General features: G+C 35.0%; 1 protein-coding gene and 1 pseudogene across 1 annotated transcript; one reads left to right on the top strand and one right to left on the bottom strand.

The window, feature by feature from the left end:
• Window positions 1-2,340: 2,340 nt before the first annotated feature.
• On the top strand, window positions 2,341-5,011 carry LOC120104240 (annotated as a pseudogene).
• A 4,705-nt stretch (window positions 5,012-9,716) lies between these two features.
• On the bottom strand, window positions 9,717-17,281 carry LOC103721447 (mitochondrial amidoxime reducing component 2-like). The gene is made up of 8 exons (XM_008811659.4): window positions 17,009-17,281; window positions 16,686-16,835; window positions 14,180-14,356; window positions 12,612-12,700; window positions 12,465-12,529; window positions 12,198-12,300; window positions 10,297-10,407; window positions 9,717-10,059 (listed from the first exon to the last, which is right to left on the bottom strand). Exons 1-8 carry the CDS (start codon window positions 17,154-17,156, stop codon window positions 9,931-9,933), a joined length of 972 nt encoding a protein of 323 aa, XP_008809881.1. The 5' UTR covers window positions 17,157-17,281; the 3' UTR covers window positions 9,717-9,930.
• Window positions 17,282-19,004: the final 1,723 nt, after the last annotated feature.

Genomic DNA, 19,004 nt, shown 5'->3' with positions numbered 1-19,004 from the left:
AAAAGAAGAGGTGCAAGAGAGAGACAGCTGAACTTAGTTTTTTTTCTTGTTATCTTTCTTTTCTTTTCTTGATCAATATACAATTCTAGGACTCGTCTTTCAGCCACCTAAATTTCCCTTCATATATTATCCTAATTTGACTCTCGCAAGGTCTCTAGCATCCAAGCAATTAGCCTCCCACATGGCATCAAGACCTTCCCCGAGCTACAAAATGTGAATCTGCATTGAACCTCATATAGAAAGATACAGAAACTTTTCAAAACTGTATTGCAATAACTTTAGGACTTCCCTAATCGAACACAGAAAAAATACATACAAGAAGATCAAAGCTATGGTAAGTCCATTTTTTCCCTTCCAATTGTTCTCTTTTTATTTGATCTCCGAACTAATCTAATGCATATACTGAACCTTGGAAAGAGAGGCTAATAGCATGTTAGCAACAAACTGTAGAGATAGCTTTAAATCATGATGTTGGCCTTGTCCAGCCCAATTTAATAGTTGAAATAAAGCTTGATAATGATTATGATTGCGTAAATCTAGAGATATTATTGCTATTAAAATTGTTTTTTCTTACATAAGTGCAGATTTATATTTTTGAGATAAGCACTTATCAATCATTTGTCGACATATTAAGTCATTTTAACCCAGATCCTTAATTTGCAAATGAATAATACGTCAGTTGTTTCTTTATTGGAACCACTTTTTCTTAACAAACACCTGTCAACTTGTGTAATCCTTCCATATTTGTCCATCCTGGCATGAGAACAAGAGTTGTGTAATAGGAAATTTAATTATAGTGGGACATTATGAATCTGGGGCTCCATTAAAAATTTTAAGTGAAGTGATGGCTCATTGGCATCATTCTCTCTATTTTTAAATAAGTAAGGTGATAGCTTATGGCATCATTCTCTCTATCTTGGATCTGCTATCAGGAAAAGTGGATAAATGCTCAAAGATGTACCTAACCAAATAAGAGAGTGGATAAATTCAAGAGGTGATTCTGATTGTTTTGTAATTGTTGTGTGCTGTTGAGACCTGGAGGCAAGGTTTGCCGCCGGTCGTACTATACCGTACCGAGCATACTGGTACCAGTACCATACCGACACTCGGTATGCCTCACCATCTCATACCATACCGATACTATAGTAGATGATACCGGTATGGAGTATGGTACTGAGATAGCGAACTTTGCTTAGAGGTAATAATAAAATGAAGATAGAGGCAAAAAGGGATATAGGTCTAGTGGTTGCATCTGGTGTACATTAGGAGGAGGTTCCATGTCCAAACTTATAAAGGTGTTTTCCCACATAAATCTTTCATTATTTTCAATGGAATGGTTCAAAGCACCTCCCACCATTATTCTAAAGATGAAGAGAGCATCGGATATGGGGATAGAGAGCACGCATTAGAGTAGTTTAGATATAGTGCTGTAAAATTGATGAAAATATATGGTAATGTAGAACAACAATTTGAGAATGCTTCCAAAGCACAAGGATTAGGAGTTCTGTGAAAGGTTCATATCCAGAGGAGGGAAGACTAAGAGAACCTGAACAGAAGTTATGGGTAAGGAGGAGTTGGGCGGGGGCGGGGAGGTTGAATGAAACTTGCCTTTTAAGAAAGGAATGAATCCCCTCAGTTTAAAACATAATGGCAAAGATGGATCTATAGTCCTCTAGCTAGTCAGACTAAGGGCTTGGTGGTATGATTAGAGAACAATTACCATGGAGAATGCTATGTGTGATGATACTACTGCTTGCGCAACCCTCTTGCATCCGTTCAAGCTCAAATCACATAAATGATATATCATAATTTTTATGTGATAGAACCAAATAAGTCTAGCCACTTTGAGGTTGTAACGCCATTGTTCTCTTCCATATTTTATTGGCAAGAGGTACTAGTTGTCCAAATCCATTATGATATTAGGCAGAGCTCAAGCTCTGCCCTCTTTATGTTTTTTTATGATAACTCCTGTAGCTTATCATGGTTACAAACTCTAGAAAAATATGGATAAATGATTTCTTTGGCCTTATAATAAGCAGCTGTATAGTAACTGTTGCTTCATATCTGCATCTAACATGTTTCTTGTTTACAAAATTTATTCATTGATTTGTAAACTTGTAATAACGGTTGCAATATGTGTAACATGCAGAGTTGTTTGTGTGCATGCAAATGAATGGAGACTGGACCATCGAAGTAGCTGCTTAGCTTGTTGATCAGTTTAGTGTTGGATAGCTTAGCTTGTTGATTCAGTTTAATGTGTTGAATATCTTGTCAGCGTTTCATATATAACAGAATGAGGTGTCAGTTTAAACAAGCTGCAGTTTTACTCTACAGCCAAAAATGTCAATCTTGCCAAAGCTACGATGTATTACTGTAGATGTAACTGGTACTCTAATAGCTTACAAAGGCCAACTTGGGGACTACTACTGCATGGCAGCTAAAGCGGTAGGGCTGCCCTGTCCTGATTACAAACGCATGCATGAAGGCTTCAAGGCAGCATACACAGACATGGCAAAAAAGTACCCCATGTTTTGGCTATGCCGCAAAATACCAATGTTGATTGGTGGAGATCATGTGTGAAGGATCTTTTATCCAGGGTAAGTAGAATCACATGGGTTCTGAGAATGAAGTCTTCATAAATCTTATGCCTATTTGTCGTGGTCCTTTTGTTTTGGATTATCAGCATGCCTTGACAAACATTCATGAATTAATACATTTAACAACTCATGCAATGATGCATGTAAAGAGGACACTAAAAATATTAATGTGTATTGAATTAAACATGTAACTGTTCTGGGTTCTTTGAAGAATCCATAATTACATCAACACCAGCAGAACTCTTAATGCTCATGTAACATCTGTTATATTTGATATACCCTTTATATAGTAGGCTATACACACAGAGAGAGAGAGAGAGAGAGAGATGGCGATGGTTAGGGCTGCAATTCTTCTGAGAGCATTTGACTCCAAATGTTTCCTAGTAGATATCAATGAAGGGCCTCTCAAAAAAATAAAAATCAACACCGTCATCATGATATAAGATGTATAAAATACTTGAAACTAAAAAATATCTATTTTGGAGCTCTCTTGCCTATCCATCTAAGCAGCAAAAAAATGAATGGTTGCAATATAGCTAGTGAGCAAAAATATAGTTCAAGCTATTTAATGTGCAATTCCAAACCATTGATTTGATCTAAATATTTTGAAACATCCACTGATTAAAATTTCAGCTAATCTGAATGTTTCGAAGCTTAGATCCAACTAAAACATGATATAAATGTCAATTTTGTTTTCATCTGATGCATTAGCAAAAAACTAAAGAAAATCTTTAGTTTTTGGTTGCTAGCTATTTTATATATCTCAGATCATGATCTAAGGTGCTGATTTTTTTATTTTTGAGAGGCCCTTCATTGATTTCCACAAGGTAGCATTTGGAGTCAGATGCTCTCAGAGGCATTCCAGCCTAACACACACTCTCTCTCCTCTCTCTCTCTCTTCTATATTATATATATATATATATATATATATATATTATATATATATATATATATATATATATATTTGCACGTAGTCATACTCACACTAATTAAAGAATATTGCATGTCTAAAGATTTAATAGTTAGCTGGGATGCTTCTGAGAGTGTCGAAACTAGTGTGTATATGTAGGGAGAAAGGAGTGGGAAAAGCCCCCCTTCCCCCAAACACACTTTAAGCAAATGGAAAGAGACTAGATTTGATTAATAGTACTTGATTAATAGTTTGATCGAGTCTTGGTAAATCTAGCTAAGTAGTTAACCTTTGGTTTAATCATTTATTGAAATCTGACTGCCCAGAGGGTTGCAGTTGGTGATCATGAGTAACTGTCGGACTGCCCATGAATGACTCAAAATTCGATTGATCTCTAGCTTTACTAGTCAATTACAGAGGATTTTTTCTGCTTTTCAGCAAAAAGATGTATCAAATCTAGCTACTTGTCTTTGTTGGTTGGTAATCTTATGCAGGCGGGCTATGAGTATGATGAGGAGACGTTTGAAAAGGTGTTCAGACGCATATATTCAGCCTTTGGTTCTTCTGCGCCCTACTCTGTATTTCCTGACTCACAGCCCTTCCTGAGATGGGTGCGTCAAAAGGGCCTCATTGTCGGACTTGTGAGCAATGCAGAATACCGGTATCAGGACGTCATCCTTCCTGCTTTAGGACTGAATCAGGTGACCCATGATCAGTTCCATACACAGTCTCGCGGTAATCCTTTATCTGCTGGATTGTTAATGGTTCAACTTTTTGTAACCCAGGGATCAGAATGGGACTTTGGTGTGTTCTCAGGCCTCGTGGGTGTGGAAAAACCAGACCCGAGGATATATGAGATTGCGCTGGAGAAGGCTGGAAATATAGCACCAGAAGAAGTACTTCACGTCGGGGGACAGCATGCGCAAGGACTACATCCCTGCCCGGAGCGTGGGAATGCATGCGTTGCTTCTGGATAGATTTAAGACGCCAGATGCAAAGAGTTGGAGACAGTCTGGTGCTCTCGTGCTCCCTGATCTTATGGCTGTTCGGGATTGGCTTACCAAGGAGGAAGTGCTTGCAGCTGACCAACAAGCCTAGCAATCTATAAGTACTGGTAGAATTGGTCCACTTGGGGGGACATGGTGCAACCAAAATGTAATTCATCCGGGTGGTTACTGAGTCTTCATACAGGAGAAAAAAACCACCTGATGACATCAGTAATGAGATACGAGTCTAAGAATTTCCGAAGAGGTGAATCATATTCGAAGACCATGTCAATCTTATTGTCTTTAGTTTAATTATATCACCTAGAAGAAGGTAGGGATACGGTGCATGGAGTTCATCTTTATAGTGCATTGGGTCAAGAATTTGCTGGGATGTCGCTTATTTGAAGCAGGAATATGGATAGTTCTATCTACCTTATCTGAATTGCAGCTGGTTTGATTGGCCAGGTATGTTGAATGGCTCTTAATTTCAATGCATGGTCTCTCTTGAAAATTTTAAATGCATGGTCCTTGACAATAGCACACCTGCAGCTAATGGTGTGGTATAGTTCTCTTGAATAAAAGAATCAAGTTAGTAATAGAAGGTAGGACTTCTGTAAGAAAGAGTAGTAGTGATTGTGGGAACATCAAGTTTCAAATATTCTATGGCTGGACCAGTAGCTGGTGAACCCATGGCTACTTTTAGAGCTCTCTTCAAATTGACTAATCTAAACATTGGCAGCAATAATGGAGGTTATCCATTCTTTAAATGAGAGACATTGTTGAAATATCTGAACAACATTCAGGTACTGATTGGTCGACATAACAAGAGGAGATTCCAGGTGCAGACAACTCTTGGATTAAAGCATTACCAGACATGATATCTAGCTTCAGGTTCACCCACAGTGGGTGAATGCTAGTAGAAATATTCGGAAAGGATTCAGTGTTGAGTCGAAAAAGAAGAAAGAAAGCATTCTAAAACTGTTAGTATATTTGCTTGTTTATATTTATAAAAGAAATGCAAGGAATGGATCTGCAATAGACAATTGCAAGAACCCAACCACCACCTCAGCAACCATCATCTTCATTTCATGATATTTTTGGTCAAATGGTATCATCCCCTTGCCAAACTCGAGCAATGGGCGTGGGGGTTCAGCCCCTCTCAATAATTCATGAATAAATAGGAATTAGTGAATCATTTTATCAGTTGGCTCTCATTTACTTCGATGACCTACAAATACTAGAAAGCATTTGCCTAGAGTTTTAAAAAGCTCTAGTTTGGCTTGAGCTTAAACCACGTTTCTCCATTAAAAAGAAAAATTAAGAAAGCAGAATCCAATTCATCTTAGTCTTTGATCTAAAAATCAGAATCCTAGTGTCATAAAACTCATCCATTCAACATATTCTGGCTCAATGTACTTATGGCCTTGTTTGGGCATGCATGGTCTGTATGAAATTTGGTTGCCTTGGTGGTTGTGTCCATTTTCTCAGCAAATTAAAGGTTCCGGACTTGAGTTTGGATGGTTCATTTCTAAGTATTCATTCATTGGATACTTGAAGCGGATATGGGTCTCCCTTCCTTTCTTTTTTTTTTATAAAAAAAAAGAGAATATATGGACTAGCTAAATTAGAATGTAAGTAATGATAAGGATTTATGTGTCTCTCAACATTTGGTCCATGGTTCATGGATAATGAAACTTTGGCAATTTGATTAATTGCAAACATACATTCATGCATACAATTTGGTCGAAAAATTTAGAGTTCGAATCTTGAGATCAATTTTGACTTATTCATTATCTGGTCGAACTTAATATGAATGTAATTTTGAATGAGTAGAACATAGGTCTAATTTTTGGTTTGAGTATATCAACTAAAACCTAGTATAGTTTATACCAAACTCGAATATTGCTTGACCCAAACTTGGTTTTAAGATTTCAAATTTGAATTAAATATTAACGTATTTGAATAATTAAATTTGAAAATAAATAACATCTAATAACAAAATATAAATTCAAAAATTATTAAATATAATATGAAGAAAAATGTTTCGCCGTATCTCTTCCTTCCCCCCTCAACACCAGTCCGGATAAGCCAGGAAATGAATGAGCAGTGTTGAGAAGCAGCACTCTAGTATGAAATATATTATCATATCAAAAAGCATAAATAAGTCATTAGACCGTCGATTAAAGTTTTTATATTGAAATGTATACTGTATATTGTTTACTATACAATTTATTTGAGCCTTGTCGAGTTCAATCTGATTAGGTGAGATTGAGTTCAATCATGGTATGGAACTAACTTAGACCGATGAACAGAGTTTAGAGTTGGATCAATTACATACTAGTCAAGCTTAATTATGAACTAAGTTCAGGCAAATCCATCAAAAGTTGAAAAATATTTGTAAGCAAAATAATAATAATAACAAAAAAAAATACTTACTGCATGGTAGGTTTTGTAAGTTTCAAGATGTGCCAGTATCTTGGCATTTGTTATGTTATTATTTATAGCAAGTACTAAGTTCTTTTTCCATAACGCTTTGCTGGATGTAACCAAGAAACCAAGACCTATACTCCAAAGACCCCTCAGTGTCAAATTTGACAAGCAATCTGCAAATCGATGTTGATATATAGAAATCTACATAAATTTTTTCTTGAAATGAGCACTGAGCAGTGGTTTGTCTCCCTTGAAAGAAAATAGCAAGTCAATTTTTGTTGGGACCTTTCATTGCTCGGAGACTTACTAAGTGATGTTTCACCAGATACCATCCTATAACACAACGAATCGAAACTGTAAGCTAGTGTGGCAGCTTCACAAGTCTGTGAAAGTGTCGTCTGAATTCACTAGTTGATACTCCCTCAATGAGAAAGATAGAAAAAGACTGATATTTTATGCATCCAGAGCCATGTTGCTTTAAGTGCTGATAATATTCTATACTTGCTGTCCGTGGCAATACATTAAACTTGGCCCAACTTGATTCTTGATTCTTTTTTTTTTTTTAGCTAAACCGGGTGGTTCATACAACACGTGTACGGACGCATTCAATAAAATCGAAAAACAGAATATCACGGAGCTTCCGAGACAGCTCCCCATCCCCCATCTTCCATCCACAGGGTGCTATCGGAATGGTTAGCCACGTAGGTGGCTCCAACTTGATTCTTTCCCATCGACAATATATATATATATATATATATATATATATATATAACTGAATCTGTATTAAGTTTTTCGGCCACCAGGTCTTCTCAGGCTTTGAAGTTAGGGCAAATATTTTGCTATGTATATTTTAATTCTCATTTTACTGCTGCACTTTGAGCATAGATTGAGAGTCACCGGGCTCCAAGAAAACCTGAAACTATAACGATCAATGATGAGGTTTACAGGAATTGAAAACCTAGGTGAAACGATGGAAGCAGGTTGCTGAAAGAAAAGGAAGGAAGAAAAGATGGAAAAGGAGTTCATGGACACGGCTTACCAAAATAAAGAAGCAAGCTGTAATGCGGTTTTGCAGAGAATGTGGAAGAGTTTAGAGGGCACAGACACTTTGGATGCAACACAAAGTACTCGTTATTTGCAGGTCCATATAACAGTGAGTTTACTTGTCCTCAGATCACTAGGATACTAATTTTTAATACGAAGGAGAGACTCTTGTTTTTGGTAGTCCATGACTCGGACTTGTCATTATATCTACCATGACTCTGCAGTATAAGTTTACGCATTTCCTATGACAAAGGTTTATAGTCACATTCCGCAATGGCAGCAGCAGTATCATGAGATTAAGTATATTATGGAACCTTGCTCTGGAGATAGCCCAGATGATAGTCTACCTCCTGAGCACAGATGAAGTGGCGTCGCATGAAGGTACACCGGCAGTGGCTCAACCTGAGCAATCAAAGAATATTACACAAAATGCAGGGCAAATTAGATAACAGGAGACAAGGCTTGGATGGTGGTAGACCCCTGAGATCATGTATATTAAGCTAAACAACCGGCAACATGATAATTAGTTCTCTGAGTTAGCTTTATAAGAATCATATATAATTTGTGTTCTTAGCCTATGTTTTCACCATCAATGTTCTTTCCCTCGGTCTTTCTATGTCGAGAGTTGACGTAAAACACCTGGCTGATTCTTGGAACCTCCAAGGCCAAGTTGAGAGGGGCTACTTGGTGGAATTTCATGGCAAAGTTCTTTGTTAGGATTGGATCTTTCAAAGGTGTAAGATCTAGGAAGGATGCATGGAGAATTTGCATATATGTCACTCGTGGTGGTGATTACAGTTTGGATGTGTTCTCCATAAAGGACCTAATCACTTCGATTTGCTCAGCCATCAACCAAAATAATGCAAAATAGATGTGAAGTTGAGAGTCAAGTTTGGCAATCATGGTCGTCCATGGTTTGCCTAATTCATGTATGGTATGAGTTTATTAAATCGAAATTTACCTAATTCATGTACAGTATCTAATTATCTATTATGTCTCTAGTACATGCTCACCAAAAAAGGGGAAAAAGGATAACATATAAATAGAAGACCTCAGTGAAGGTTAGATTTGGGCAACAAGAAAATAATAGTTAGTAAGGTTCCCAAATCTCTCGTCAGAAGCCCTCACCCATCTGTTCTCTCTCAAAAACAGCCAGGCCGGACCATGTCGGGCCAAACAGGTTCATAAACTAAATAGTTTTTCCAAGCTTAATACCTAAGATCTTTTTTATTTGCATATTAGCCCCTATTGTTTCATATTTATATCAAAAATTCTTATAAAGTTCTTCATTTGCACAGATGGGTCCTTCTGTTAGTTTTCATTGGTTGAAATCATCTTGGTAAAGGTTAACCATGGTTGCAGAACAAAAATATCATTTCTTAACATGAGGCTCGATATTCAGTATATTCATGCTTACTTTGTGCATAATAACAATGTTTAAGATGAGACTGGTTAAGCTCAAGCTTGTCATGTTGCTCAACGACCAAATAACTTAGATATACTTTGTTCAATAGAGATACAGCATAATAGGATCTTAAGAGCTCTCACCATGTATCTAGGAGACATATCAAGACTTTTCGTTTTTCTAATAAGCAGCTAGAAATTCTTAAGGACTCCAATAAATTTGACAAATATGATTTTCTAGAACATGTGCTTTATGGAATTTGGCATTCAATTAATGCACAGTCTAGCCACATGTGAGATGATTATAATCACAAACCAACAAATGCATCGAATCAAAGACCGGCCTAAGAGTGGAAAACCAGAATAAGCTTATCACATTCAGAGAATAGCTGCAGCAGTATTTTTTTGAGGTGAACAAACATTCAGATATAGTTCTTTTTTTTGTCGCATTTGTCTTAAACCTGGGCTGAAAAATGAAACATTCTCTTTGCATATACGCGCTATTTGCTGCAAGATAGGTATCCATTGACACAGTTACCTTGATTAAGTGTTTTGATATTCAAACTGCTGCATCAGCAGCAGAAGAGACCTTTTCAAGAACATAAACTGGATCTCCAACCTTAACAATCTTGCCTTTGCCTTGTGCAGAAAGGGATTCTGTGCAGATTAAATTTTGCCCGAAGTACACCTGCAAAATCAACACTTAAAATAAGTGCATCTAGAAACTACAAGAAATATCCAATCAGCGTTAGCTTAGATAACCATAAACAAAAATTTTCATCAAATAAATGGCTGTTAATCATTGGTGGTTGGATTTTATTGGTACAAGTTGCGAGATGTTCACCAATTGTTGGATGGGTTAAGATCAAATATCATGTCTGATTGATGGGAAGCATGAGCCAATTGAATTGAAGTAGACTTTTACCTTCCCCTGTGGTTTCCCTTTCAGGTGCAAAGCATGGTCTGACCGGAACTTCATGAGAATTTCAGTTGGCTCAACACCAGCAATTCCATTTTCTTGATTGATAGTTGGTACCTGAATCACATGAGAAGTTATTCGAATATCACCTAATTTATGCAAGGAACACAATAAATCTAAAGGATAACAAGGGAAGTTATTCGAATATGATCTACATTTACACCCCCCCCCCCCCCCCCCCCCCCCCAAATCAAAATCTAACAGATAAGATTAAAATATTGAAATTATACAATTGTTTAACTTTATAATTGATCCATCACTCGGCCAATTCATCTCGCTTAGACAATGCAATTTTGAAAGGAGAAAAGAGCAGATGGGCAACAGTCTGCTTAGACTGTCATAATAATGTTTTCCAAATATTGGTGCTGGAATTTAGATATAATTGATCCTGGGGAAATGAAATCTGATTACAATGGACTGGGAAAGCAGATTTTCATCATTACCAAAAATAACTTATTTATTCTTTTAGGAAAATCCATTAGATTAAACAATATGTGCAATGCAAACATTCAAAACAAAAGGCAAGCATTGTAAAACTACTGCAGGTTCGGTAATTCCAACATCTATTTGTGATGTCATGCATACAAATCAGAAAATTTACAAGATAAATTATGCCAGACACGATTCCATGCTTTCGGAAAAATATCTGATTCAGTAAGAATATTGATACATTAAAGTAGTAGATGTGTAGATGGTGAGATAAATGTTTCAGGTTAACAAGCAGAATCAGCTCTTAGCGAGACTTTAGCTCCATTCAGTTCTGCTCGTCTTCTATCATGATATCACAGTTTCTTCATCAACCTTACTTCCAAAGAAAATTGGCTTTTCTCCATCAACCAAGATGTGTGAGAAGCAACCACTAAATTCTCCTGGAGATTTCATTTGCCAATCTTTTCTTACCTGACTGGTAGTCGATTTTAGATCGATGGGAGTCAGGCCTCCACATATGTAGTATATTGTTGAACTGTTGGTTTCAAGAAATCATCATAGTTACCCAAAGATGCTAAACACAATCATCATCAGATCATGATAGTAAACTTTCCAGGATTCCAGGTGATATGTGTTTGTCATAGGAACACTAGGAATGCAAACTGTGTCTAGTTTGCTAAAGTTGAGGCATTCGACTCTACCAACTTGATCTACCAAAATAAGTGAATTGAGAAATTGTTAGGATCTTGAAACAATGTAACGGAAAATGCATGAAAGAAATAGAACTGCTATATATTTAATATTTAAACATCTCAACGAAATTGCAGGTAGCTTACATATTGGCATTATTATTTTTCATCTACTTGTCATCACTCTCCACCACGACTTAAAATTGTGGCTCAAACTATACTTCACTCTAACTTCTTGTCATCTCAATTTCATATTGTATTGATAATTGCTTTCATCACTTGCTTGTCATTTGCAGGGCCTCATTCAATATATTACTAGCCAAGTTAACCTAATTTCTAGAATGTCTTTTGGTGGTGTCTCTTCAGGTCTTAAATATTTACGACCTGTTGTGTCCTTCTTGTGGATAGAGTCCTGTCACAATAGGTGTCCAGAGCATTATTCATGCACCACCACAGTGAATGGTGTCACTATGTGGAATGCTTGGCTGCATCTGCTTTATCACATAGCAACCCTCAGATCCGGTGTTTAATTGCATTATAACAAATGAACTTCTTGGTCAAATTGCCAAAACTGTAACACATTCCTGTTAAGATAAATCAACAGACATTCCATAGAATATCATCCTCAAACTAAACAAAATGATAATCATACACATAGAGACCACGCTGACCAAGATTAAAACATTTGAATGCACTTGTGCAAATAAAGTACAAGAAGATAAGTGTTACCTTACAACGCGAGCATAGCTTAACACCTTGAAATGTTAACTTGTTTAACTTTATTACTTTCCACAAATCCTCTGAAAATGGATTACATCCATCAACAAGAATACTGAAAACAACATGAGCATCTCAGAAATTACCACAAAATAATTTTTGCATCATAAAGAATGCATAATGTATGCTATCAGTATAAATGATACTGAAGATTGCGATCATGAGTCCTTCAAAATGATGCTAACTTCAGAAATATTAACAATGAATATGCTGGCTTACTTTGGTCTGAATCGATTAATTGATAGTGGTTCTTTAAGAAGTTCATTTAGTGTATTCAGAGAACCCTGCACATAAAAAGTTAGAAGAAATCTTATAGATACAGTTATCAGGTATTAGTTCTTGTACTTCCAAAATGATTCAACTAACCTGGGATATCAACAAGAATGGATATAGATCAGAAAACATGATTTGGTGTCCCTGAGCATATTTAGGATCTACTGCTCTAATTTCTGAAGCTGCAATATTAACACAATATAAGAAGTTACGTGATTAGTGGACAGATAGATGATACATCAAACATGAGAAGAAAAGGTATAATGTCCTACTATCTTGGGGACCTGAAGAAACATGAATAAAATGAAGCTAACATGAAAATCATATGATTCCAGGCTGACATTTTGAAACTATTAAACCATGAAATATTTATTTTTATTGTCATGATCATATTGTGTGTATATCATTTTTTGTAACCAGTCTTAAGTTTAACGTGCAGGAATAAAATTGAAAGATGAATATGTGCCTACTAACATTACTTACACTTCTACATAAAAATGTTTTTTAATACCTTTCTGCATATACCGCTATGAGAATAGTTTAGTCTAAATTACAGTCATTTATTTTGTGCCTACTGACATTACTTACACTTCTACATAAAAATGTTTTTTAATAGCTTTCTGCATATACAGCTATGAGAATAGTTTAGTCTAAATTACAGTCATTTATTTTTATACACTGTATAAATTTGACATATCATAAAATTATCTCAGTTTTCCATGTTGATGAGGGCAAACATGTCCAAGTGCTGAACGACTGACTGACTAGATGACAAACTCCAAAGATGTTAAATATGTTGAATATGATAACATGGACCATGTTACACTGGTTCTATACCGATCCATGTTTTCTATATCATATTATGCACAGTGGTATTCAGAATCCCCACAGCCTCCTATGAGTAATTTGAATCCACCATGTCCCAAGAAAGTGTGTGTCCCCACTAACTCTCTTGTGCACTTCCACAAAATTGTTTGCTTTTGGCTAACGAAAGAGACTAAAGCATCACGATATGACTCATTTTGTTCTTCCAAACAAAAGAAACACAGTTGAAACTTAAGAAGCTGGGTTGGATGCACTTAGATAATGCAAAAATAATCCTCTCTAGTGCACTTCCACAAAATTGTTTGCTTTTGGCTAGCTAACAAAAGAAACTAAAGCATCACGATATGACTCATTGTGCTCTTCCGAACAAAAGAAACATAGTTGAAACTTAAGAAGCTGGGTTGGATGCACTTAGACATTGCAAAAATAATCCACTAACAGATCGAAACACTATAAACAATTACAATGGAGCATGTCCCTCTCATATGTACAATGGGAACAGAATACATATGTAAGACTCTAAAATGCATACAGACATAAAATGCACATGATGAGCCAGTGGGTTAAAACCTATCATGTTCGCTGCACATTTGTCCCATTCATTCTTAGATACCTGGAGGGGATATACACATACTACTCTTTCGTTTTGCCTCAGCAGTGGAGCTACAGACCTTGATAATGCTCATTGGGCTGGTGAATAAACCATTAGTAATCATAACACGCTACACATGAGAATGAAGAAATTCATCCTTCGTTGTTCAAGGTAATACAAAGAGCATTTGAGAAGGTAAATTTATTTCAAAACATATTTAAATAGGATATGTAAAGAAACCTACTAGCATTAAAGCGCACTAGACGGCTTGGCTTCCCAAGATAATTTGAAAACCATTCAGATGCTTCAGATCCTTCATCAAATGCAGAACCAGACCACTCCCATACAGAGATGCCATGAATTACAGCACATTTCCTGTTCAGAGGAACCTTCAATGTATCCATCCCTGGGGCCCTTATGACTGCAGCAAAATAAAATATAAGCTTTAAAGTGAAACAACAGTCTGTAATAGACTGTAATAGTTTCCACTTATAGTCCTGGACAGGAAAAAGAAGTGCATATCAATTTCCCCAATATCTCAAATAATGTCAGTCAAAATATTGAAGCACTTCATCAGAAGCTGATCAGGGCTGCAGCCAATATTTGACTTAAAAATATTGAAGAAATTGACTGATTTACATAACTGATCAAAGTCAATAACAAAATTTAACAATGTATTAATTATTCTGAAAATTTATATTTAAAAATATGAATATTAATTGCATTAAGGATCTGACTGAGGATACCACATTTCTTCCCAAAAAAATGGCTAAGAAACAGCAATCTAGAGTGCCATAAAGTAACACCAAGATATGTAAATCAATGTCAATAGACAGAAGCATATAAACCATTAAACTTGCACATCAAATTTTACAAACATAATCATAATCTATTAAAGGAGTCATCTTTTTGTCTTTAGATTCAACAGGATGCAGTCAGATATATGTGGACTTTCTTCGTGAGGCACAATGCAGCAGCATAATAAAGTTTAATAATGTAGACGTTGTTCAAGAAGTACACTTAAATGACAATATCTATCTATGGCAATAATCTTTTCTCCTTTTGCAGTTCCAGCTAATCAAGAATACAATTTAAGCAATTTATTTTATATATAGTGGCCTTGTTGGCAGAAATTATGTACTTCATGCTTCTCAAAGCACCTATAGCGTAAGAACATATTATGCCTATCCTAAGAAAAGCATGATATCTTGATTTTTACTCAATTTTCCCACATCAAGAAGAGAAGAAAATCAGAAAAAAGAGAGAACAAGGAAAGAAGAGGAAGTAAAATCTGCTGGTAAATCATATAAAACTCATGCAATACCTCATGGATTTATCAGAGGATGGTTTAGGCTAGTGGACTGTAAATGACTAAACGACTCATCTCTGCTTAAATTTAACAGAAGAACAACACAAATCACCAAAGACAAGGGACAACTCGTGCACTAATATCCATAAAAGAAATTAAAATTCAATAGAATAATAGCTGAGGTCTTTCACCTTCATTAAGACATGTAGAATAGCTAGTCTACTTAAAACTTAGAAAACTGTCTATGCCATTTTGAATTCTGAATTTCATATTTCTCTCTCTTCAGACAAAAGCAAAAAGATGCACATGATATTAAGGACCGGAATTTATAACTACCTGTGTCATTATTAAAATAAGGATGCACAAGATATCACATTGTAATCATCCATACAACCACTAGCACATAAGCATCTGCCTCAGACTCATCTTATACCCAATGCTAACAGTCATTAGTTAGATTAAGTGTGCATTCATTGCAATGCCCTGATAGTTTAAAATTTTTATATCCCCATTTAGTATCCTCTTGCTTTGACCAAAACAATATATTCATATATTTAGACAACCATGCATTTTTTAACTTACACGATCCCCTTAATAATTGATACTAATCTCTGTTGATAATAAAAAAAACTATTCCTAAAACGCATTAAGAAGTAAGAACTCAGAATCAAAAAAGAAACACATTTCTTTTGATATTTATGTACAAATTCCAGAGAAAAATGATGAAGAGAAGCCTACTAGAAACAAACGTTGGATTTGGACTCATAATACAGATCTCAAATTGATGGGATTTACTGGATGGTTGTTCTTACAAGTGTTATCCAAATATCAAGGTGGCCCTAAGTTACCGGTCACAAGTTTCACATTCAATAAGTTAATGGACCAAGGCAAATACAGCAGAAAGCCTCAAGCATGGATGACCAAACAATATTCAGCCTGATGGTAGATTCATAGACCTAGCAGTAGTAACTAATCATAGCAGGTTCTTATCAAGAGAGAGAGAGAGAGAGAGAGAGAGAGAGAGAGAGAGAGAGAGAATCATAACAGGTAAGCTTCAGGAAGTCTTATGCCTCATAATTTTAATTGTAAAAAGATAAATTGTTAGGTTAACTGCACAAGGCAACTGATGGTAGGTTGTTTGGCTCAATTCAGGATTGATATTAAACTAAAAGGAGAAGCCTTGCATATACCTAAACCTAACCTATGAATTTTATCCCATGAATTATAACATATGTATCCGCATATCCTTTGGTAATTAAAAAAAAAAGTACCACATGAATTACAATGCGTAATTAGCATTTCAAGTAAAAGACTTACTGACATATAGAACCCTAAAAAATAATTCATTGCAATGGAATATATCACCAGTAATTGACAAATAGTAGTTCAAAACGTGCAACTTTGATAGGATAAACAACAAAATAATAGATAGTATTCATACCCAAATATGAGTTCTCTGTTGGTTCCCAATCTTCATTAAAGGAATCAGCTGGCATCTCTACCTCAACCAATGCAAGCTTTGGTTCAACTCTTTGAGTATATGCCCTCCCGCTGGAATTTACAACCACCCACTGCCGATCCCATCGAAATCCTATGAAATTGGAAGCAAATAAAATGAGTGGATGAATCCAAGTAAAATGATCATGTGGCCATTCTTAGGAGCAAGAATTTGGTTGCTTCATAAGAACTGAGAAATTATACTGAAATAAGTCACTTGGGAAGCTAAGAACTGCTTGAAGGTGTGATTTTTATCAGTAGGACTACCAGTGGAGGTGATGGGGGCTTGAGGGACAGAGATTCCCCGGCAAGACTTGATCGGGTAGATGAAGATGGAGGAAACGGTGGCGGTGGGCGGCTCCGGCGAGCCAACGCCCCCCAAAAAGGAGGCAAGCATGGAGGCGGCCTTCTCCATTCCTCTCCTAATCCGAGGTGCTGGAGAAGATCAAGAGGAGTCAAGTGCAGGGCTTTCCCACGAAACGGAGGCGGACAGACTCGTCTTCCCTTTCGTGTTTTGTTATGTCATACGCTGAAGTCATTTGGTGGTAGGCGGCTGGCTACGTTTCCTCTTTTGAATAGGGAAAGTTAGCGGCCGGTCCATATCGTGACATGGGATCGCTACTTTAAATATAATGGGATGGCTATTACGGAATATATTATTATGATATAAAATAATTATTATTACAGACTCACAGCTTCTTTTCTTCATCAACGTCGGAAAGTTATTTTAAATTTAAAAAATTTTATTACTATAATAATAATACATAATTATACTATAATATATTTTTTATATTTTATTATAAGCATAATATAACATATTATTACAATCATAATTTTAAATTATTATTATATTAGTAATAGTTATATTATGTAACTACGATATAATTATAACAATATTATTATAATATATAATTAATCATATAAAAGATAATATATTAGATTATAGGGTTTTTTACATGGATATCCTTCTAAATATCGGATTTTGCATTAATACCCTTCCGAAATTGATATTTGCATGTATACCTTCGTAAAACTCTGTTATTGTATAAATGCCCGTAATCTAACGGTTGTTCTAACGGTGTTAAGAAAAAATATATTTATATTAATTAAAAATAAAATAAAATTTTAAAATTATGTTATTGTCCTTGTTTTCTTTTTCTGCTATCGGAATCACAATCTATTTGTATGTCTACCTATTAAGAATATTTTATTCATTTTAATTTGAAATCATTAATTTTTTAATGTCGTTAGATAGCATGAATACATATGCAAAAACAAAAATAAAAAAAAGGATAGAATGGCAAAACAAGTGTCTTACGAGGGTATACATGCAAATATCAATTTTGAAAGGGTATCATGCAAAATCCAATATTTAGGAGGATATTCATGCAAAAAATCCTATATTATATTACATTACATTACATTATTTTATTATAATAATATTATATTATTATTAAAGATATATAACAGTATATAATAATAATATAATATATGTATTATTATATTAGATTCTAATCTGCTATATTATATTATATTGCTACATTATACTAGATTATAATTATATTATATTATAATTATTATTAAATTATATTACATTGTAGTAATATTGTACTATTAATAATAGTAATACTAATAATAGTAATCGTACTAATAGCAATAATAATACTAATAATACTAACCATGGTAATAATACTAATAATAGTAATGATATTAATAATAGTGATAATACTAATAATACTAATCATAATAATAGTACTAATACTAATAATATTAATAATTCTAAAAATAACAATAATACTAAAAATAGTAATTCTACTAATAATAGTCATAAAACTAAAAATAGTAACAATACTAATTATGGTAATGGTACTAATAATAGTAACAATACTAATAATAGTACTAATATTAAAAATAACAGTGATACTAAAATAGTTATCCTACTAATAATAGAAATAATACTAAAAATAATACTAATAATAATAGTAATAATACTAATCATAGTAATAGTATTAATAATGGTAATAATACTAATAATAGTAGTATATTAATAATGGTAATAATACTAATAATAGTAACACTACTAAAAATAGTAATAGTACAATTAAAATTAAAATTACCCTTCTCTAAGAGGGAGAGGTTTCCCTTTTATAGGGAGGTACAGGATTACCTGTGATGTGACGGGGCAAATGAGTTACCGTCATGATTGAGCACGATCGTGTGAATTAATGCATTGCCGTAGGAGATCAGGCTGGAGCCAATGAGT

Source organism: Phoenix dactylifera, chromosome 1, assembly GCF_009389715.1.
Source record: "Phoenix dactylifera cultivar Barhee BC4 chromosome 1, palm_55x_up_171113_PBpolish2nd_filt_p, whole genome shotgun sequence".
NCBI lineage: Eukaryota > Viridiplantae > Streptophyta > Magnoliopsida > Arecales > Arecaceae > Phoenix > Phoenix dactylifera.
Note: the sequence above shows the minus strand (reverse complement) of the source record. Positions and strands in the feature narration are given on the sequence as shown.